Below are 24,789 nucleotides of genomic sequence, written 5' to 3' on the forward strand. Positions count from 1 at the left end.
ATTCAGGATCCTACTGGGGAACAAGGAAACCTGATCATTCAGGATCCTACTGGAGAAAAGGCAAACCTGATCATATAGAATCCTATTGGGAACAAGTAGACCTGATCATTCAGAATCCCATCGTGGAACAAGGAGACCTGATCATACAGAATCCTACTGGGGAACAAGGAGACCTGATCATACAGAATCCTACTGGGGAACAAGGAGACCTGATCATTCAGAATCTCACCAAGGGACAAGGAGACCTGATCATTCAGAATCCCATCGAGGAAAAAGGAGACCTGATCCTTCAGAATCCCACCGGGGAACAAGGAGGCCTGATCATACATAACCCTACTTGTGAAGGAGACCTGATCATTCAGAATCTCACCGGGGAACAAGGAGGCCTGATCATACAGAATCCTACTGGGCAATAGGAACAACTGACCATACAGAATTTCAAAGGGACAACGAGGAAAACTAATCATAGAATCCCACTAGGCAACAATGAGAACTAAAGAACCTGTGATGGAGTCAGGTAACTCATAGGTGCTTTTTTGTTATGTAGATACCATTCTAGAGTGGTTTAGAGAATATCACACAGATGCATTTTGAGGGAAGTGGGGTTTGTGTCAGTGTAACCTTCAACAGTAATAAATGACAAGTAACAGCATTACTCAGCACCACACTAAAAAAGTTTACATTGTATCAAAATAATAATTTGTAGGGTATGTAACCTAACAATGAACTCCTCTTATTTGCTGCATTATGATCTGTTTAATATGTCATGAACATATTTTCTTTTATCTTTTCAATTAATATTTTTATCTACTTCAGTTGAGTCTTTTAAAAGTAATGCATGTAATAAATTTGGGATCGTTGATTTAGTTATGTAGTCATCTCAAAAAAAGGTGTTCTTAACCAGTAAGTCACTTAACAAACTATTATCCCAAAAGATTGAATAGATTTCCTTATTTAATTTTTTTTTTTACAATACTTTGAGCTGTGCACGTTATATTAGCTCCTGAAAAAAAGGTATTTTTCTTACCTGGCCAGGTAGAATGTTTTTCCTTCTAGCTGCCATAATGCTAAATCCATGGTGTACTTGTACCCTATGGGAGAAACAAATGTGATAGTAGCTGCATTGTATTCTGGGGGTGCTGTATGGAGCAAGTGACATCATAATCTAATGAAATGTGATGATTCCATTGGTTTGTGGAATTATTATTTACAATGTAAAACTAAATGAAATATTAGGTTTATGTAGACACCAAAAAAAAAGAGACTATTGATTGTAACGCTCCTACAACGTCTGCAGCCATTGCAGTTCTAACTGTGCACCATCCAGCACCATCCATTGTATGGAAGAGATCTTATAATGGTGAACAATTTAACTGGCTGTGACTAGTTCTCATACCTGCACCCCCCCCCCCCCCCATATGCACCAGAGCAACTTTTAGATTGCTGCTATGGGCCTAACTAGGTCATAACTTACCTGCTCTGTGGAATGGTTTTACACAGAGCAGCCCCAATCCTTGTCCTGGTTCCTCCCCCCTGCTGAGTGTCCCCAAAAGCAAACCTCTTGTTATGGGGGGCAGTCGAGCAGGCTCACTTCCGAGCCACAGCCCTGTTTATGGACATTGTCCTCACTCTCTTTCCATTGGCTCACTGGCTGTAATTGACAGCAGCAGGAGCCAATGGCTCCCGCTGTTGTGTGAGCCCATGAGGAGAGAGACCCCGAAAAGCCGCTTCTGTCATGAACATCGCTGGATTGGGATGGGGCTCAGGTAAGTATAAGGGGGGGGCTGGTCGAGCTGCACCCAAAAAGGTTTTTTCTTTAACTGCTTGCCGACCGGGCCCATGTACATTTATTGCAGGGCGTCGGCTCCTGTGCGCTGAATCATGTACAGGTACAAGATTCTGCTCTTCCGGGTCTGGAGCATGCACATGTGCCGCCAGCGACCTGCTCTCACTGTCATTGGACACAGCGGGAGCCAATCAGCGGGTCGTTCGAGGCACAAACAAGGCAGATCACCGTTCTGTGACAAGGGAAGGCAGTGATCTTGTGCTTCTGCTAAGCAGTGGTGGCTGGTGCTCAATATTTTGTGGGAGACAGATGGGAAGGCGGTGATCACCCCCCCACCACTGGAGTCGGACGGGAAGGTAAAGTATTACAGTGCCGTATCGCATTAAAATGGCCTGGTCATGAAGGGGGCAAATTCTTCTGGAGCCGGAGTAGTTAATGAGACATGCACTATAATAATCAATAAATCAAATAAAAATTAAATATATTTAAATATTATTAGTTAGACTTGTAGTGAAGTTAAAGTAATAAAACTATTGTTTCTTTCAAGCAGGAAATTGGTAGTCTAATGCCCTGTACACACGGGCGGACTTTTCGGCAACAAGGGTCCGACAGTCTTTCCAACGGACTTTCGACGGACTGTTGACAAGCTTCCGACGGACTTTCAAATGAACACACTTACCTATACACGATCACACCAAGGTCTGACAGATTCGTACGTGATGATGTACACCGGACTAAAATAAGGAAGTTCATAGCCAGTAGCCAATAGCTGCCCTAGCGTCGGTTTTCGTCCGTCGGACTAGCATACAGACGAGTGGATTTTTCAATAGGAACTGGGTCCGGCCGAGTTCCGACGTAAAGATTTAAAACATGTTCCAAATCTAAAGTCCGTCAGATTTTCGACAGAAACAGTCCGCTGAAGATCCGATGAAGCCCACACACGGTTGCATCGTCCGCCGGATTCGGTCCGTCGGACCAGTCTATGCGAAAAGTCCGGTCTTGTGTACAGGGCATAAGTTGACCTTCATAAGCCCATAGGTTTGGGATTGGGAACTTCTTCCCACATTTGTATTGGTCAGTAGGGCTGTCAGTTATAGTTTTAGGCCAATAGTGAGGCACAGGAGGCACAAGGGGTAGGTTCAGGTCTATGCCAAGAACAGAAGGCAGGATTTTCACACCCATACTTTCTGGTTTTGAGGTTCCAAGGATGCTTGAGTTCTGTTTTATACAGCAATATTACCAAGTTGGATCATTTCAGTCTCACTTACAGGTGCATTTTAATTTCTTTGTCTTCAGAAGGTCCTCATTATATATATGCCAATATAAGTGACTTTCATGGAGAGAAGGTAAAGAATAAGCCAAAAGCCAGAGGTAAGTTATTATCTGTTGGAAGAAAATCTCTTCTTCTATTGTGAACAGCCTAAAACATGTCTCAGTTTCTTAGGACGTTTGTGTTCTGCTAACAAAATGTATATTAGAATGGCTTCATACAGCATCTCACAAAAGTGAGTACACCCCTCACATTTTTGTAAATATTTTATTCTATCTTTTCATGTGACAACACTGAAGAAATGACACTTTGCTACAATGTAAAGTAGTGAGTGTACAGCTTGTATAACAGTGTAAATTTGTTGTCCCCTCAAAATAACTCAACACACAGCCATTAATGTCTAAACCGCTGGCAACAAAAGTGAGTGCACCCCTAAGTGAAAATGTCCAAATTGGGTCCAAAGTGTCAATATTTTGTGTGTCCACCATTATTTTTCAGCACTGCCTTATCCCTCTTGGGCATGGAGTTCACCAGAGCTTCACAGGTTGTCACTGGAGTCCTCTTCCACTCCTCCATAATGACATCATGGAGCTGGTGGATGTTAGAGACCTTGCGCTCCTCCACCTTCTTCTGTTTGAGGATGCCCCACAGATGCTCAATAGGATTTAGGTCTGGAGACATGCTTGGCCAGTCCATCACCTTTACCCTCAGCTTCTTTAGCAAGGCAGTGGTTGTCTTGGAGGTGTGTGTGGGGTCGTTATCATGTTGAAATACTGTTCTGCGGCCCAGTCTCTGAAGGGAGGGGATCATGCTCTGCTTCAGTATGTCACAGTATGTGTTGGCATTCATGGTTCCCTCAATGATCTGTAGCTCCCCAGTGCCGGCAGCACTCATGCAGCCCCAAACCATGACACTCCCACCACCATGCTTGACTGTAGGCAAGACACACTTGTCTTTGTACTCCTCACCTGGTTGCCGCCACACACGCTTGACACCATCTGAACCAAATAAGTTTATCTTGGTCTCATCAGACCACAGGACATGGTCCCAGTAATCCATGTCCTTAGTCTGCTTGTCTTTAGCAAACTGCAGGCTTTCTTGTGCATCATCTTTAGAAGAGGCTTCCTTCTGGGACGACAGCCACGCAGACCAATTTGATGCAGTGTGCAGCGTATGGTCTGAGCACTGACAGGCTGACCGCCCCACCCCTTCAACCTCTGCAGCAATGCTGGCAGCACTCATACGTCTATTTCCCAAAAACAACCTCTGGATATGATGCTGAGCACGTGACCTCAACTTCTTTGGTCGACCATGGTGAGGCCTGTTCTGAGTGGAAGCTGTCCTGTTAAACCGCTGTATGATCTTGGTCACCGTGCTGCAGCTCAATTTCAGGGTCTTGGCATCTTCTTATAGCCTAGACCATCTTTATGTAGAGCAACAATTCTTTTTTTCAGATTCTCAGAGAGTTCTTTGCCATGAGGTGCCATGTTGAACATCCAGTGACCAGTATGAGAGAGTGAGAGCGATAACACCAAATTTAACACTTGCTCCCCATTCACACCTGAGACCTTGTAACACTAACGAGTCACATGACACCGGGGAGGGAAAATGGCTATTTAGGCCCAATTTGGACATTTTCACTTAGGGGTGTACTCACTTTTGTTGCCAGCGGTTTAGCCATTAATGGCTATGTGTTGAGTTATTTTGAGGGGACAGCAAATTTACACTGTTATACAACCTGTACACTCACTACTTTACATTGTAGCAAAGTGTCATTTCTTCAGTGTTGTCACATGAAAAGACATAATAAAATATTTACAAAAATGTGAGGGGTGTACTCACTTTTGTGAGAAACTGTAAGTCAGAATTGAACATTTGAGGAACATTTGGGTCTGGTATGGATTTTGGGGGGGGGGGGAGTCCAGTTAAAAAATGCATGAGGTCCCCCTAAAATCTGATACCAGACCCTTCATTTTGAGCCTGGCTAGCCAAGAAAAATGGAAGAAAATGAGCATGCACCCCCTAAGCCAGTGGCATCACTAGGGTTGGTGTCACCTGGTGCGGGAAAAAATGGTGTCACCCCCCCCCAGCACTAAGCAGGCTAGTGCATTGGTGCGGCTCTCCCCCTTTAACCTGCCACAATGGATGGAGGCGGGATGTGAGGGATCGGGGTATGGATGGAGCCAGGATGGGATCGGGGGGATAGATGGAGCCAGGATGGGATTGGGATTTTGGATGGAGCTGGGATAGGATGAGGTGGTGGATGGGGATGGGATGGGATCTGGGTGGTGGATGGGGCCAGGATAGGATCCGGGTGGTGGATAGAGCTGGGATGGGATCGGAGGGGGTGGTTGGAGCCAGGATGGGATTGGGGGGATGGATGGAGCCAGGATGGGATCGGGATGGTTGATGGAGCTGGGATAGGATGGGGTGGTGGATGGAGCCGGGATGGGATTGGGGGATGGAGCTGGAATAGGATGGGGTGGTGGATGGAGCTGGGATGGGATCCGGGTGGTGGATGGAGCTGGGATGGGATCCGGGTGGTGGATGGAGCAAGGATGGGATCAGAGGTGGTGGTTGGAGCCATGATGGGATCCAGGTGGTGGATGGAGCCAGGATGGGATCGGAGGGGGTGGTTGGAGCCAAGATGGGATCGGGGGAATGGATAGAGGGAGGGGATCTTTCATGGGGGGGTGATTAGAGGATGTGTGCTAGGGTGTAAAGAAGAGCAATTGTGGTGGGGGGTCAAACTTCAAATCTGCCCCCCCTTTACTTCTAGCACTGGTTCTAACCCAAATCAAAGAGCCCCATCACACATCCTCCAACCCCCACCCCCCTCCCTAAAATCAATTCGTAGCAGCATAGATGTTATGTTACCTGTCAATGCCCCCCCCCAATCACCGTGTCCCCCTCCCCTGCAATATTTCTGTTATTACGTACAGTACCTTAGCCCCCAGCAGGTGCCATAGCGTGGTGCCCCTCTTCCTCCTCCTCGGCTCTCCCTCCTGGTCTGTGTAGTTGAAACATCAGAGCTGAGGAGGCGACAGCTATAGTCTGGTCTGCAGTGAGTGCAGTCGGCAGGGAGAGATGTGATTGTAGCATGCGGGATGGTCAGATCCCAGGCACCCTGTCTTTCTCTGCCTCATTCCCTCTTCCCCCACTCTCCCTGCACATCATGTGCAGCTGAAGAGATACCAGAAGGGAGCCGCAGCGCCGCTACTAGTCTGAGCCTGGTGTCACCCACTAGCAGGTGTCACCTGGGTGCGGGCCGCACCCCCTTCCCCCCCTAGCAACGCCACTGCCCCAAACCATATCAGGCCACATGCCATCAACATGGCCCTGGCACAGCACCTTTTCCCTATGCTAATGTAGACAAGGACCTCTTTCCCACAACCATGGCCCAGTGGTTGTGGGAGTCTGCAGGCTTGGGGTTTATTGGAATCTGAAAGCCCCCTTTAATAATATGGAGGCCCTCAGATACCAACTCCCCTCCATATTATTGCATTGGGGTGCATAGTACTCATACTCATTCACAAAAAAAAAAAAATAAAGACACCCAAACGTTTGATTTGTTTTTTTTTTTTAGAAAAAAAAAAAAAACCTTAATAAATTCATTGTCAATAACAATGCCAACCACCTCCCAAAAAAGAAAAGAAGACCACCCAGTGCACACAACCAATCCCAGTGGTACTCACAACCAAATGATAGCCCCCTGAGCTGTTGTCAGCTATATAAAGGGAAGGAGCAGGGATGGTGGTGACATTATTGACCAAATAGGTCCATGACCATATTTGGTCAATGTCATTGCCTAAAAAATGGGCAGTGGCCATGTTTGGGCAGTGATGTCGCTGCCATCCCCACTCCTTTGCTTAAAAGGGCCAGGAATTTTCAGTGACATTTAGGGATTCTGAATGACATTAGTGGCTCCTAGGGACACCACGGGTGCAAGCGCCCAACACTTCCTTGGAAAACCAGCGACAGCAGGCAGCTGTCATTTAAAGACACAGTAGAAATACCACTACTATATCTGATGCACATCTCTATCTCCAAACAAGGGTCCCAACAGGCAATCGTTTTGGCATTGTCCAAAGCCAGAACATCAAAAGTTCAGCACAAACCTGGATTCACACCAAAGTTTCGGCTCATCCCTATTAGACAAAATACCGAGTAAATTCCGAAGTCCATCCAATCTTTTATAACTAGACCCCTTAGTATTTTTCTGGTTGAACTGATCAACAATTTACAAAATTAACTTTAAAATTAAATGTAACTAAGGAAAATGTGCAACAGTTTTGTATTGTGTGAATATTTATGTTTGCTGATCTCCTGAGGATTCGTTCAGTCACTTCCTGTCTACATGCACTTCCTCCTGCCGTACATCATTGCTCTGGACATGTTTACTAATAGGGGCAATGGTGGACCATGTCTGAGCAATGTATGTAGGCAAAGACACCTGTAGCCTTCACCAGGGCACATGTGATAAGGTGACGACCCATGAGGGCTATTGGGAGACAGTTGTCACCCTATAACAGGAAGTGCCTAAACAAAGGACCCTTGTGATGGGATCATTGGCCAACATGCTTACTAATAGGGGCAATGGTGGACCATGTCTGAGCAATGTATGTAGGCAAAGACACCTGTAGCCTTCACCAAAGGCACATGCGATAAGGTGACGACCCATGAGGGCTATTGGGAGACAGTTGTCACCCTATAACAGGAAGTGCCTAAACAAAGGACCCTTGTGATGGGATCATTGGCCGAAATGCTTACTAATAGTGGCAATGGTGGACCATGTCTGAGCAATGTATGTAGGCAAAGACACCTGTAGCCTTCCCCAGGGCACATGCGATAAGGTGACGACCCATGAGGGCTATTGGGAGACAGTTGTCACCCTATAACAGGAAGTGCCTAAACAAGGACCCTTGTGATGGGATCACTGGACAATATTTTACAGATTTTAAAAGATTAAAAACAGATTAACAACAATTTTTTTATAATAAACCTTGTGAGATTTTAGTGATTGGCTGTAGATCTACTTAAGCCATAAATGGGTTTATGTAGGGGAGATATTTCTGTGGAAGGTTAGCGACCACCCACACACATGCAGATTCATTCCTCTATGTATGATCATTCCAGGGATGAAGACCACACGGCATGGGGTTATCATGGTCCTGGTGATTCTCCTGATCTTGATGTTCCTTCTATCGCTCCTCCTTACAGGTCTGGTTTTGCACTGTGAGTATCAATATTACAATCGCAATCTCTGTTCTCTTTGTCATGATATAGAAAAAGTTAGATATTCTTTGGCTGAATCACCCACTATATTATATACTTTGAGTATCCTCAGGATGTCAGAGGATGGTGCTGAAAGGTATATGGCATATGGGGACTCTCTGTTGGGTGACCATTTATACCATAAGGGCTTTCACACTATTGTTTCTGTCTGAAGAGCCTCCCCACCATCTCCTTTAACCTCCTTGGACCCGGCTGTAGTGCATCACAACCATGTGCATTGTGACAGGTGTCCCAATGCCTGCCGAAAAATAAAACAGATGACCCAGTGCACATGATCGATACTGCCACGGCCATGAAGCCAAATATTGCAGACACAGTAGAAGTCCACGTCTGGCCTCTGCAGCTAAAGGGGTAGCAGTTTTAAGGCATTAAAAGTGCGGCTCAACCACTAGTGTGAAGAAGTCATATAAGTCCAAAAATGAAGACACCTTCTACTAGTGTTTGGAAACCTTCTAGGTCTCCTTGACTCGCTTAGAGCTCATTCACACTGGTGGTGCTCTCTGAAGAGCTGGAAGCTTGTAGAGCAGTCCTATTCACATTTATGGGTCGTGGGCGGGGGGGCACTACATTAGCTCCTTGCACAAAGCAAAGGATCACAGCCGCAGAATTTATACCCCCCCCCCCCCCCACTTTGCAGCTAAAGGGGATAGCAATTAAGGAGCAGTAAAAAAACAAAAAAACAACAGCTAGTGTGAGTGAGCCCTTAAAGAGTAAAATGATATGGTTTACATTTTTTTTTAATATAAAAAAAATACACAAATGATAACAAAGAGCCCCATGTGCAACAACTGGTAGGATGAATTATCCCTTGCACCTCTCACACCCATACACCACCTATGGAGCAGAGCAATTTTCATAAACAAAAGCCACAAAATCTCTGCGCTTAGGACAAATGACACCACACATGGGGCACACCTCCCAACTTTTTCCAACTTTTTGGAAAAAAGTTGGGAGGTGTGCCCCATGTGTGGTACAACACAGAAATGCAAAGGCATGTGATTGGATGCTTTGTGACCCAGAACAAGCAAGGTGAATGAATACATGGACATTGGGGGACGCGATTGACCGGGACAATACACATGATCCATTATTACAAAGGATTCCCCTGGCGATCCCCTTCTTGGACGTGGTATGGAGAAGTGATCTGACATTCCTGGGAGAGAGGATACCATAACTCTGTAACCACGGGATACGTACCAAGAGGACGGCATTGGGATTTCAAGGTGTCTGTCACCCCTGCAGGGGTATTGGGAGTCGGTGAGTGGGGAGCCAAAAGGGGGAGCACAGAAGTCACGGATACTTTCCTCTGTGGGCACTACAGTCACCAAAGCTCTTGGAACTTTGTCCTGATATTTGCATTTTGGGAACGTATCACCTATGAATAGACTTTTTGCATTTTGAATTTTTTTTTTTTTTTTTTTATATTTATGATGATTTACAATATTTTTTTCGTTTATATATTTTTTGTTGATTGGATTGCATTTGTCACTTACCTTTGAAACACGCTGGAATCACCACTTAAGCTGCATAATTCATATTGGTGGCACTCAGTGGTCACTATTTGCCACTAATTTATATTTGTTATTACATGCAAATGCTATTTAGGGATGTTTTCATCACTATTTTTTGGTTTCACGATTTATTAATGGTTTAGGGTTTCATCCATTCATGAGTTTTTGTAATATCCTTATTAGCATTATTGCATCACTATTTACCGTATCACTTATATACCCCTCACAAGGGAGCGCCATACCCCCATTTACCTTTTCCCAGAGCAATTTTCATGTTTCCCATGAGCCCATTGTTTTCAGCAATTACTTTGTCATTACTTAAGATATCAAAGTAATAGTAATTCTTTTTATTTGGACACACAGTCATAAGTCATAATGTCTTGTAAACATGATTTTATTTTTTATTCACTACATACACAATAAATGTAACCAGCAATGTTTATAAACAATGTTACTTTGTATCTCTATCTCCTGTCTGATCAATGTTTATAAACAATGTTACTTTGTATCTCTCTATCTCTCATAGTTTTGTCTATGAGGTTAGCAGTCAGTTTTTAGCAGTCAGTTTCCAGTAAGTATTCGGGGAAATCAGCATTGAGGCAGAAGGACGGGGCGTACTACATACCATACCCCCTGTGTACTTCCATAACTCTGTTGGATGTGTGTAGGATGTCCACAGCTGGGGAAGGAACCCGTAAGAAATCCAAGATTGTCATCAAGTCACATATCACTGTCAGCAAAATCATGGGCTCTGTTTGTGATGCCTGCAGGTGAGAAGAGTCCTCGGCAGACACAAGTCTTTGAAAATCACAGTTGGCTTATTAGGATCATTTTATCTAATATTCTGCTCTTTTTTTTATTTTTCCAAAACCTATATTTTTGTTCATATCTATTTTAAAATTCCCTTCTTCATAATATGCTAATTTGAGGTTTTAGTGACGAGAAAAGGGTGTCGGCTTTATCTGATAATGAAGGAAGTTCCTCTTTTATCGGGAAATGTCTTGTGGTGTCTCTGGCGTTCGATCGTTATTTTGTAACTCTCCGGAGAAATGTTATCACTCAACCACAGCCGGGGCTCCTGTCTGTCTGTGTATTGGGATGTGATTGTATGCGTCATTCACCACCAGTGATATTAAATATATGTGAATATATTCACCACCAGTGATATTATATATATGTGAATATATTCACCACCAGTGATATTATATATATGTGAATATATTCACCACCAGTGATTTTATATATATTAATATATTCACCAGTGATATTATATATATGTGAATATATTCACCACCAGTGATATAATATATATGAATATATTCACCAGTGCCGTTCGGAAATACTCAGAACCACTCGGAAATACTCAGAAACACTCGGAAATACTCAGAAACACTCGGAAATACTCAGTTCCCGAGTGTTTCCGAGGGTTTCCGAGTTCAGCTGAGCTGTCCCCGAGTATTTCCGAGGCTCTCCGGCACCCCCCCATCTCCGGCCACATGGGGTATTGCATGTAATAGTAGTCAATGCGGAACAAATGATCTTTGTTTCCTTTGACTCCTATGGGGAAACTCACTTTGATATGTGAGTGCTTTGGATTACAAGCTTTCTCCTGGAACGGATTATGCTCGTAATCCAAGGTTCCACTGTATCTGAATATATTCACCACCAGTGATATTATATATATGAAAATATTCACCAGTGATATTATATATGTGAATATATTCACCAGTGATAATATATATGAATATGTTCCCCAGTGATACTTAGTAGGAACACACAATCTGTATCCCTTCTCCTGACAGAATAGGGAATTGTGTGTTTACACACTCACACAAACACATATCCCCGTTCTGGCTCTCGCGCCCACGTTCGCGTGTGGCCAGCCAATATCGCAGCTGCCGGTCCCCACCGTTTAGCAGGCGCACGCGCATGCCTCTGGCGGCGCACACAGCTGCTAGAGCTGTTTAAGAGGTCGACGTACAGCTACGGCAATTTGCGGGAACGTGCCGACCTGTCGCAGTATAATGACGGTGGCTGGTTGGCAAGTGGTTAATCAATGATATCCCTGGTGAGTCCTACGAAAATATATAAATAATTATATATGGTCTATGTATAAAGCGTTCATTGTGCAGAAGTATTAACCATTTATACGGGTACTACATAGGTTTTCTGTATTGTTTGTAATATGATTATTTTTATGAACATCAGCACCATCTAGTGGCCATAATGCTGTATATATATATATATATATATATATATATATATATATATATATATATATATATATATATATATATATATATATATATATATATATACATACATACATATACACATACATATATATATATATATATATATATACATACATATATATACACACACACACACACATATATATATATATATATATATATATATATATATATATATATATATATATATATACAGTATATAAGTATATCCAGTTCGGCTCCAGGGCAATTTTTTTTCTTTGTCGCATACATGTAAAGAAAAAATCTAAATTTTTGGCAATACAATTACATAAACCCCAGAACATTATATGTTTTCTGAAAGCAGAGGCCCCGTAGAATAAAAAAGGTGATCTTTGCAAATTTTTAGTTTCATGTAGTATTTGCGCTACTGTTTATTATACGCGAATTTTCCTGAAAAAAACACATTTTTGGTTAAAATGTAAATGATGGGGTTGCATCGAACAAATAGATACCTAACATTCCATGTTATAAAATTGCATGCGCCCGCGACATCGCAATAAAACTACGGTGCCCCAAAAAAAATCACCATAGGCGACGCTTTAAAAGCCATTACAGCTCATCAATTTAGAGTTAACGAGGAGCTCCTGTGTTAGAATTATTTTTCTCACACTGATGTTCGCGGCGATATGTCACATGTGTGGTGCGACCGCAGTTTACATAGACGTACGCACCATGGGCTTGCATTTGCACTTGCGCAGGTGTGCAGGGCAGCGGTTTTGACTTTTTTTTTTTTTTTATGTTACTGTAATATATTTTATTTTGTTTTACTTTTTTCTTTTTCTTTATTTTTATGTGATTGCTATCACAAGGGGGTTAATAAACCCCTATGTTTTAGCATTGGGGAGGTGACAGGTACTCTTTTTGGAGACATTAGGGGTCTAGTAGACTCCAGTGTTCCCCCTGCACTTCACACCATCTAACCAACCACAGATTGGCTTGGTTAGAAGTGTCCCCTGGCTGTACCGTCCAGGAAAGGGTGACATCACTTCATAGGTGTGCGCAGCCTAAAGCTTTACGCACACATGTGTGTCTACATAGATCAATCTCCTTTGCCAGCACAGTAAAAGAGAATTGCGCAAGGACTTCTCCTATGGCAGAGCCATAAGATGGAAGATCTTTCCCACCTTCCTGCTGGCACACAGAGCGATAATGCTAATGTACATGGGGTTATTAGGGTGTGACCAGGCACGCCTGGCACACCCTGTGCGCACGCCTATGCATCACTTCCAGTTGCATTGTTTTCAAATGAGATTGAGGCTTGGATTTGCAGTCTCTCTCCCCGCTGGCGGATGTGTTCCTGGAGAACCACGGGTGGAGTGGGGGCTGCCGGCAGGAGGGGGAGGCACCGCGTGGTCAGCTGTGTGAAAGTGATCGGCAGCTATGGAGAAACCACATCACTATCACTTTGAAGTCGGTCGCCAGCTCTACAAAATACACTGCTGCAGCCATCATCTTGTGATCAAAGGTTCACTCTTTGGACTTACATAGTACGCCCCAAAGAGCGGAACTGGATATACTGTATATACACTATATTACCAAGATGTTTCCCAAGCCTGGGCAGGCTCTGTGACAACAGCCGACAGTGGGCTCCAGCCCGCTGACTGCTGAAAACTGATCACAGGAGTGCAAAATGATCTGCAATCTTGTGATCCACTGGAGAAGTGCCAGCTAAACAAGCTTTGACTGTACTTCTCCTTTATGGAACTTTAGTTATACTTTAACAACTTGTCGACCAGCCGCCGCAGCTCTTTAAATGAATGTAGCAGGAGCGCGTGCTCCCGCAGCGTGTCCCCAGAGCCAATGCACGTGCCCGGCGGCCGTGATATCCGCCGGGCACCCACCATCGCTCCTGACAGAGCCAGAATGGGGATGCCCGTTCTGGCAGGGAAGAGGAGACAGATTGTCTGTTCCTATTATATAGGAACAATGATCGGTCTCCTCCCCCAGGCATTCCCATTCCCCCTAAAGTTAGAACACGCTGAGGGAACACATTTAACCCCTTGATTACTCCCCTAGTGTTAACCCCTTCCCTGCCAGTGACATTTATACAGTAATCAGTGGCTATTTGTAGCTCTGATCGCTGTATAAATGTCACTGGTCCTAAAAAAGTGTCAAAAGTGTCCCATCGCAGTAGCAGTCCTGGTAAAAAGTAAAAAGTGAAAGTACTAGTAAAAAAAATAATAATAATAATAAAAATGCTATAAATCTATCCCCTATTTTGTAGACGCTATAACTTTTGCGCAAACCAATCAATATACGCTTATTGCGATTTTTTTTTTACCAAAAATATGTAATCTAAACTGAGGAAGAAATTATTATTTTTTTTAATATTTTTTGGATATTTATTATAGCAAAAAGTTAAAAATATTGCGTTTTTTTTTCAAAATTGTTGCCCTTTTTTTTTATAGCGCAAAAAATAAAAACCGCAGAGATGATCAAATACCACCAAAAGAAAGCTCTATTTGAGGAAAAAAATGACATAAATTTTGTTTGGGTACAATGTCGCAACACCGCGCAATTGTCAGTTAAAGCGACGCAGTGCCGTTTCGCAAAAAATGGCCCGGTCATTAAGAGGGCAAATCCTTCCGGGGCTGAAGTGGTTAAAGAGGAAGTCAGCCCTGATGGGTTGACTTCCTCTGTTGTTCCCTGCAAAGTAAAAGCATAATGGGCTAGCATGCATCGCATGCTAGCCCATTATGTGGCACCTACCTGCAAACGAAGCCTGCGCCGTCCCCGCTGGTGGCCGCACCCATCTTTGTCCCTCTTCCTTTTGGGGAGCTGTGCCCCCCCGCCTCAGTGACTGGCCTGAGCTGCATGACGTCACTCCTGCACATTTGCGCGCGGGGAGCCGGCAGTCACGGCACTCGCTCGGGAAGAAACGGAACGCGTTTAGGAGATATTTACAGTACCTACAGGTAAGCCTTATTATATGCTAACCTATAGGTACAAGTTCCTTAAAGAGGTTTACAACCACTTTAAGTATTTCAGGAAATTACGGTGTTATGGCCAGTAGATGGAGGTGAAGTTCATAAAAGACAATCAGTACAAACAATACCAAAAATATTTGTGGTGCCCAGGCAAATGGTTCTGACTTCCGCACAGTGAATGTTTTATGCAAAGACCCCTGTGTAAGATCTCTTGGATTAAGAATTTTTTTTCTCCATTGTTCTCCTTTCCTCCCCAGATAAAAGCATCGCAGGGGAGGTATCACATCCAAATAATAATGGTAAGTAGCTAAGATGTTTGTACTTCTGTAAAACAGCACAAATAACCTCAAGGCTCTGTGCTAGTGTTCTGTTTTTCTGCTTGAAAGTCATATAACTGAAGGGTTGGTGGGTAAGGTATGTTTTAGAGGGTAAGGTAAGGGTTGGTGCGTAAGATATGTCTTAGTAGGTAAAGTAAGGGTTGTTGGGTTAGATGTATCTTAGTGGGTAAGGTAAGGGTTGGTGGGTAAGGTGTGTCTTACTGGATAAGGTATGTTTTAGTGTGTAAGGTAAGGGTTGGCAGGTAAGGTATGTCTTAGTGGGTAAAATAAGGGTTGGTGGGTAAGGTATGTCTTAGTGGATAAGGTAAGAGTTGGTGGGTAAGGTATATCTTAGTGGATAAGGTAAGGGTTGGTGGGTAAGGTATGTATTAGTGGGTAAGGTAAGGGTTGGTGGGTAAGGTATGTCTTAGTGGGTAAGGTACAAGTTGATAGGTACGGTATGTCTTAGTGGGTAAGGTAAGGGTTTGTGGGTAAGGTATGTCTTAGTAGGTAAAGTAAGGGTTGTTGGGTTAGATGTATCTTAGTGGGTAAGGTAAGGGTTGGTGGGTAAGGTGTGTCTTACTGCATAAGGTATGTTTTAGTGTGTTAGATAAGGGTTGGTGGGTAAGGTTTACATTAGTGGGTAAAGTAAGGGTTGGTGGATAAGGTACATTTTAGTGGGTAAATTTAGGGTTGGTGGGTAAGGTATGTCTTAGTGGGTAAGGTAAGGGTTGGTGGGTAAGGTATGTCTTAGTGGGTGAGGTATGTCTTAGTGGGTAAGGTGAGGGTTGGTGGGTAAGGTATGTCTTGGTGAGTAAGGTAAGGGTTGATAAGTAGGGATTTTTTTTTAGGGTTTTTTGTAAGGGATTTATAATTCTGATAAGCCCCTCGCTTGCAGAACCCCACAACCACCAAGTCAGGGTTGTGGGGATGAGGCCCTTGTCCTGATCAATATGGGGGGGGCAGGGTGCTTTGCATGGTACCCCCAACGTTGAGGAATTGTGACCTGGTATGGTTCAGGAGGGTGCACACTCATACCCCCCTTTCCTGGACAGCCAGGCTGCTGCATGCCTTAATTAAGGGTCCAGTATAGATTTTTAGGGGAACCTCACACTTTTTCTTTTTTTGGGGGGGTTGGGGGGTTGCACAGAGTCCTCCTTGAAATCCATACATTCCCCTCCATTTTTGGGGGGAAGGGGGGGTACCACCTTATAATCCATCCCAGACTCAAAGGCTCTTTGGCATTTTTGTGAGGAGAGATTACAGCACAAAAACCCCTCCAAAGGTCCCCCAAAAGAACATCACAGAGATGCCCCTTCACAGGCAGGATTAGGACACCCCCCTCCCAGACATGCTATTTAAACTAGTTAAAGGAATTGGACATTTTTGATGTTTCGATTTAAGCATTTAAAAACAAATTACCTGGTTTCCTGGTAAACATTTTTTTGCATTGTTACATGTTTCCTGAGGCAGTGCCCACCTCCCCATACTATTTGACAACCCCTTGCCTATTAGCCCAGAAAATTCAACAACAATGGCTGCATGGCTTTTCTCAATGGAAGGCTTCAGGGAGGTGACAACAGTGAACCATGCTTGTTCAATGTGTGCCGAGACAACCACCTGTAGTCTCCAATTAGAAGCCCATGTGACAACACGGGACGACAATTGGGAGGCATGGCTAGAGCATTTCATTGAAGGATGCCTATTTAAAAATATTGAATTGGCTTTGGAAATGACATTAACATGTTAAAGCTTCTGTCAGAAAAAAGTACCCACGCTTTTGTAAAATGAAGAAATGTTCTTGTGTCTCAGAACATTGGGGGAACTTAACCTGGAGTCGGGATGTAATTGACTTCTACTGTTTTACTAAAATGTCATATACAAATGTTACACACGAGAGCTACTACGGCTGAGATGGTTCAACATAAGACTCAATTTCTTCTCTTTTAGGCTCTTCCAATGCAATTTGTGGTGTAGACTGGACATGTCATAAGTCCAGCTGCTACTACTTTTCCTTTCATATAAAGACCTGGATGATGGCCAAGAAAGATTGTGAGGATATGGGGGCTCACCTGGTGGTCATTAATTCCGAAGAGGAGATGGTGAGAGAACCAATGATGGGGAATACTTGTATCTGGGAACTTCTTTTTAAACTTCAAACAGCCCATGTTTGTCATGGCGGGATGGCTTTTTGGTAGATATGGAAAATGGAGGTGTGGCCAAGCTACAGGGGGCGGGGTATCACATAACTACCATTTGCCCCAGGCATCTAAAATACACTATTGTCTCCCAAAATCATGGAAGTTTGCCAAATGTGTCCAAATGTCACGTAACGGGTTGAGACAGAGTTGATGAGGACTTTCCATACACCTGTTGTCCTGTTTTACCTGGGGATGATGTCATGTTATAACAGGGAAAGGGAAAAAAACCTGAAAATCGCGCATCTCTGCAAAACCCTGTAGGAAGGTGTGTGACAGCCTTAGACCCGGCTCCAACCAGGCCATGCCCGCAGTATCTTTTTCTCCACCTACGGAGCTTAGTTATGACTAAGCTCCATGGGTGGAGTGAAACGCGTTGGGGACATGGCCTGGTTGGGGCCCGGGCTGAAGCTGTCATGCACCTTCTTACAGGGTTTTGCAGAGATGTGCAGCTTCCAGGACTTTTCCCTTTTCCATTAGCTGTCTACAGCTGGGATGAGCTCTGTTCTTCTCTCCACTCCAAGCGGTTCCTGCTAGGGAGGACCTGATGAAGCACTTGTAAATTTAGTTTGTGTCACGGGTTATAAAGAGGCACAGAGTGGCACGGGAGCCTGTAGGAGATCCGGTTCAGTAGATCTGGTAGCAGATGCAAAGCTGAAGACAGTTCAGCAGGCAAATTGGCACCAGGTGGATGCAGGAGCATGGTCAGATGGGCAGTAGTCGGCAACAATCGGGCAGCAGCAGTACAGAGTCAGGAACCAGGAGTGGAGAGAGAGCTAGGCCAGGGTCAGAGTATCAAGCAAGCAAGGAGGTACCAGAATCGCAGGCAGGAAGCAAGGTCAGGTCACAAGCCGGAGTCAGAAACAGAGGCCCAGGAACAAGCAGGATCAACAAGGTCGGGATACGGATGAACACGGGATCAATTCACAAGCTGTAGGAGCTGATGACCACTCAACAATGATTCTGAATTCTGTAGGGCTTTTAATAGGCCACTAGGCACCATCAAACATGTACACTCGCGCTCATGAGCACGTGCAGCACAGTAATGCTCATGTGCGCACATTCTCGTGCAGATGCACACATGATCCTAATTCTACTCTGCACGCATGCACTTTCCTGTGAGCACTGGCTTGAGCACGGTTTTCCTGATACCAAATTAGGTACATGTGTTAAGTACATGGGTGAAACCAGATCACTAGGTTCTGGGCATTAGTTTATACTCATGCCGCATTCCTAATGGAGAGTAGTTCCATACCATGGTCTTGGGAGAGGACTGTATTTGATTTCGTTTTTTTTTTTTATACCAATTGGAGTTGTTTTATGCACAGTTAGAACACACGGTCAGGGAACACATTTAACCCCTTGATCGCCCCCTAGTGTTAACCCCTTCCCTGCCAGTGACATTTATACAGTAATCAGTGCATTTTTTATAGCACCGATCGCTGCATAATTGTCACTGGTCCCAAAAATGTGTCAAAAGTGTCCGATCTGTCCGCCGCAATGTCTCAGTCCCGATAAATATCGCAGATCACCGCCATTACTAATGAAAAAAAAAAATAATCATAATAAAAATGCCATAAATCTATCCCCTATTTTGTAGACGCTATAACTTTTGTGCAATCCAATCAATATACGCTCATTGTGATTTTTATTACCAAATATATGTAGAAGAATACGTATCGGACTAAACTGAGGAAAAAAAATTGTTTTTTTTTTTTTTAAATTGGGGATATTTATTATAGCAAAAAGTGCAAAATATTGTTTTTTTTCAAAATGGTCGCTCTTTTTTTGTTTATAGCGCAAAAAATAAAAAACGCAGAGGTGATCAAATGCCACCAAAAGAAAGCTCTATTTGTGGGGGAAAAAAAGAACATCAATCTTATTTGGGTGAAACGTCACACGACCCCGCAATTGTCAATTAAAGCGACGCAGTGCCGAATCACAAAAAATGGCCTGGTCATTAGGGGGCAAATCTTCCGGGGCTGATTCGGCTAATGCGTCATATAATTATTTTCTTTGTGTTTTAAAGATTTTTATAGAAAAGTTTTCCTATGCCTCGCTCATATGGATCGGTCTTACTGACATGGATGGAACCTGGAAATGGGTGGATGGGACTTCCTATGCCTCAACTGTAAAGTAAGATCATAAACTTTTAAATGAAGTCTATTCTGATGAGGCTAGATGGAGCCAAAGAACTGCATCTTTAGCTTACCAACGGTATATATAGCTATACTGTGTGTGTGTATATATATATATATATATATATATATATATATGTAATATATATATATATATATATATATATATATATATGTAATATATATATATATATATATATATGTATATATATATATATATATATATATATATGTATATGTATATGTATATATATATATATATATATATATATATATAGCTGTTATGCCCCGGACACACGGTCGGATTTTCCGATGGAAAATGTCCGATCGGAGCGTGTTGTCGGAAATTCCGACTGTGTGTGGGCTCCATCGGACATTTTCCATCGGATTTTCCGACACACAAAGTTGGAGAGCAGGAGATAAAATTTTCCGACAACAAAATCCGTTGTCGGAAATTCCGATCGTGTGTACACAAATCCGACGGACAAAGTGCCACGCATGCTCAGAATAAATAAAGAGATGAAAGCTATTGGCCACTGCCCCGTTTATAGTCCCGACGTACGTGTTTTACGTCACCGCGTTTAGAACGATCGCATTTTCCGACAACTTTGTGTGACCGTGTGTATGCAAGACAAGTTTGAGCCAACATCCGTCGGAAAAAATCCTAGGATTTTGTTGTCGGAATGTCCGAACAAAGTCCGACCGTGTGTACGGGGCATTAGAAAACACGGGGCCCCATACAGCCAACCTGACAGCCTTCCTAACTAAACAAAGTCTACATAGCTACATAATTAAGTTGAAAAAAGACACAAGTCCACCTAGTTCAACCAAAAAATAAAAATAAATACAATCCCATATACACAATCCCATACCCACAGTTGATCCAGAGGAAGGCGGAAAATCCCCAGCAAAGCATGATCCAATTTGTTTACAGCAGGGGAAAAAATTCCTTCCTGATCCCTCGAGAGGAAATCAGATATTCCTTGGATCAACGTTACCTATAAATGTTATTACCAGGGGCGGACTGACCATTCGGGCACTCGGGCACTGCCCGAGGGCCCCATGCCACTAAGGGGCCCCATCAAGGTTGCCAGCCTCAATAAAACCAGGGACAGTATGTAAAAATCTGTGTTTTTTTAAAAATCCCAAGATAATAGCTGCCCCACCTCTCCAGTACCTTTTCAGTGTGTGTGTGTGTGTGTGTGTATTCTGTGTGTGTATACTGTGTGTGTATATTGTGTTCCTGTGTATGTATACTGTATGAGTTTGTGTATACTGTGTGGCCCCATAATCTATTGCCTGGGGGCTTCATAATCTCCTATTGCCCGGGGGCCCCATAATCTTTTATTGCCCGGGGGCTTTATAATCTCCTATTGCCAGGGGGCTTTATAATCTCCTATTGCCAGGGGGCCCTATGAGTTGTCAATCCACCCCTGGTTATTACCCAGTTATATTCTGTACATTTAGGAAAAAATCCAGACCTTTCTTAAAGCAATCTACTGAACTGGCCAGAACCACCTCTGGAGGGAGTCTATTCCACATTTTCACAGCTCTTACTGTGAAGAAACCTTTCCGTATTTGGAAATCTTTTTTCCTCTAGACGTTAAGAGCACCCCCTCAGTGTTGACCTTAAAGTGAATATCTCAACACCAAGTTCACTATATGGACCCCTTATGTATTTGTACATGGTGATCATATCCTCCCTTAAACTATTTTCTGAAGTAATATATTGATCACTAGGGGAATGGCATGACATACAGCGGACAATTGCATCCCCTGAGGAAGCCTAATCAGGCGAAACATGTTGGTACTTTGCCAGCCATGCCAAACAGGAGCTACATATGAGATGACTTTTTAAGTGAAATACATGTATTTGTGTCTATTTGTTGATATATATCCTATTAACATTTTTTAATGATGTTTAAGATAAAATGTCAAATTTCCATTATTTTCAGTGTCCTTGTGATATAATAGCGCCCTAAAAGGCCCAAATATTCTCTTTGCTCTTCTGATGAAAAATGCATGTTATGTTGTGAGTTGTATATGATTTTATAATGTAGTTGTGAAGTTAAACACACACTAAAAATGTGAAATGCAAGCATAGGCTTAATTTGGTTCTGAATGGATTACAGAGGTCTTTCCCATTTTGCAGGTGGTATAATCCAGTAAACTGTTTTTTACATTAGTTAAAGTCACTAACATCATTTGTTTCTTTCAGGTTTTGGCAGTTCAGTCAGCCTGATAATTGGTCTGGGCATGAGAACGGAGAAAATGAAGATTGTGCCACAATATTACCGGTCAGAAAATGGAATGATGACAATTGTTTTCGGAGAATCCCATACATCTGTGAGAAGAAACCTTCCTGACCTGGACATCAAACAAGACAAGATTTCTATCTGCAAATCATTCCTCTTCCTCAGCTAGACTATAGAAGAAACTATCCTGACCCGGACTTTGGAGAAGACCAGACCTGCAACTGCTAACTATTGCTCTTTATCTACCAGAATATATAAGAATATATCCTGACCGGGACATCAGAGAAGACCAAATCTCCATCTTCTCATAAATATTCCTCATGTACCCGACTATAATAAAACATATCCTGACCTGGGCATCAAAGACAGTTAGATCTCCATATGCTAATTATTCCTTTTCTTCCACCAGACTATAGAAAAAATATCCTGACCTGAACATTGGAGAAGACAAGATCTCCATCTGCTTATCCTTCCCTTTCCTCAACCAAACTATAAAAGAAAATATTCTCACCTAGACTTTGAAGAAGACCAGATCTCTATTTGTTAATTATTCTTCATCTACCAGACTATAGAAGAAAATATCCTGACATAGACATCAGAGAAGAATAGATATCCAACTACTAAGCAATCCTCTTCCTCCACCAAAATATAGAAGAAAATAATCAGACCTGGACATCACAGAAGACAGGTCTCCCTCTACTAATCATTCTTCTTCCTTTACCAAACTATAGAAGAAAATATTTTGACCTTAACATTAAAGAAGACCAGATCTCCATCTGCTAATTCAATGTTTTTCATTCACCAGGATAAGATTGTACCACAATAATACTTATCGTAAAACAGGATGATAACTGTTCATAGAAAATCCCATACATCTGTGAGAAGAAACTATCTTGACCTGGACATTGGAGAAGACCAGATCTCTATTTGCTAATCATTCCTCTTCCTCAACCAGACTATAGAAGTAAATATCCTGTCCTGGACATTGGAGAAGACCAGATCTCTATTTGCTAATCATTCCTCTTCCTCAACCAGACTATAGAAGTAAATATCCTGTCCTGGACATTGGAGAAGACCAGCTATTCAACTGCTAATCATTCCGCTTTATCTACCAGACTACAGAAGTATAAGTCCTGACGAGGACATCAGAGAAGACCAAATCTCTATCTGCTGATAAATATTCTTCATCTACCAAACTAATAATAAATGGCCTGACCTGGACATCAGAGAAAACAGGATCTACATCTGATCATTCCTCTTCATCCACCAGACTATAAAAAAATATGCTAACTTGGACATCAGAGAAGACCAGGTCTCCATCTGCTAACCATTCTTCTTCATCTACTAGACTAATGAAGAAGATATCCTGACCAGGCCATCAGAGAAGATCATACCTCTGTCTATTAATCTTTCCTCTTCTTCTACCACAGTGGTTCTCAACTCCTGTCCTCAGGGCCCACTAACAGGCCAGGTTTGCAAGATAACTGAAATACATCACAGGTGATATCAATTGCTGCTCAGTGATTGCAGTATTCTAGTCTGCATCTCCCCAAAGGTGATACTTAAAATCTGGCCTGTTAGTGGGTCCTGAGGACAGGAGTTGAGAGCCACTGTTCCACCATAATACGGAAATGTAGAATCCAATGCACTATTACTAATTATCCTGCTGATCCTTTTAGTCTGTTTTTTTAACTGGAGGGCTTCACAGTGTTCACAACTACACCCTTCACTCCATTAAAGTAATGCATATCAAAAAAAAAACTGGATGACACCAACTTTGCTCACGCAGTGTGTTTTATAAACAATCGTGTTTTTCCCATAAAATACTGTTTTCACCTTTGCTTCATTCTTTTGTTCATCTCAGTGCAGCTAATCTCCTGCAGCCTCATTCAGCCACTCCCTGTCTATAAGCACCCCCCTTCCAATAATAACTATGGTGGACCATGCCTGGGCTATGTGTGTTGAATATGTAGTGTCCACCAGGGGCATAGAGTGACAACACATAAGCACGACTGGGAGACAATTGTCACCCTATAACAGGAGATGCCTGAACAAGGACTTCAGGGCAAGATGTCCACAGATTTTGTAACAAAATATGCAGTTTTTAACCACTTTCCGACCAGCTCCAGTACATATACAGCAACAGGATGGCTGCCCTGCGAGAATCGCTGTATATGTATGGCGGTTCCTTTCAGAGCCATAGCAGGTGCGCCCACTGCACGGCGGACGACCCGTTGTGCATGGCCAGTGGGCGCGATTGCCACCGGCCACCCATGCTCGCGGGCACAAGAGCCAGAACAGGGATTTGTGGGTGTAAACCCACAAATCCCCTGTTCTGACAGGGGAGGAGAAACAGATTGTCTGTTCCTACTAAGCAGGAACAACAATCTGTCTCCTCCTCTAGTCAGTCCCCCCCCCCCCCCACAGTTAGAAACACACCTAGGAAACACATTTGAACCCTTGATCGCCCCCTAGTGTTAACCCCTTCCCTGCCAGTGACATTTACACAGTAATCAGTGCTTTTATATAGCACTGATCGCTGTATAAATGTCAGTGGTCCCAAAAAAAATGTCAAAAGTGTCCGATCTGCCCGCTGCAATGTCGCTGTCCCGCTAAACATCGCAGATCACCGCCATTACTAGTTAAAAAAAAAATTATAGAAATGCCACAAAATGCCATAAATCTATCCCCTATTTTGTAGACGCTATAACTTTTGCGCAAACCAATCAATGTATGCTTATTGCGATTTTTTAAACAAAAATATGTAGAAGAATATATAACAGCCTAAACTAATAAAGAAATTTGTTTTTTAAAAA

The 24,789-nt window shown here is 43.0% G+C and overlaps 1 protein-coding gene across 3 annotated transcripts; it reads left to right on the forward strand.

Moving 5' to 3' along the window:
- Positions 1 to 378: 378 nt before the first annotated feature.
- LOC141133708 (asialoglycoprotein receptor 2-like) lies at positions 379 to 24,789 on the forward strand. Of its 3 annotated transcripts, none has more exons than XM_073623207.1 (7): positions 379 to 517; positions 3,083 to 3,157; positions 8,193 to 8,291; positions 15,323 to 15,364; positions 17,333 to 17,484; positions 19,610 to 19,716; positions 21,937 to 24,789. In XM_073623207.1, the coding sequence occupies exons 1-7, from the start codon at positions 487 to 489 to the stop codon at positions 22,082 to 22,084; spliced, it is 654 nt and encodes a 217-aa protein (XP_073479308.1). In that variant the 5' UTR covers positions 379 to 486; the 3' UTR covers positions 22,085 to 24,789. The 3 variants fall into 3 exon arrangements, with proteins under 3 accessions (XP_073479308.1, XP_073479310.1, XP_073479309.1); XM_073623208.1 differs by having other exon boundaries at positions 395 to 517; positions 3,086 to 3,157; XM_073623209.1 differs by lacking the exon at positions 19,610 to 19,716 and having other exon boundaries at positions 21,937 to 22,100.

This window comes from Aquarana catesbeiana, linkage group LG03 (genome assembly GCF_042186555.1).
Source record: "Aquarana catesbeiana isolate 2022-GZ linkage group LG03, ASM4218655v1, whole genome shotgun sequence".
In the NCBI taxonomy this organism is placed as follows: domain Eukaryota; kingdom Metazoa; phylum Chordata; class Amphibia; order Anura; family Ranidae; genus Aquarana; species Aquarana catesbeiana.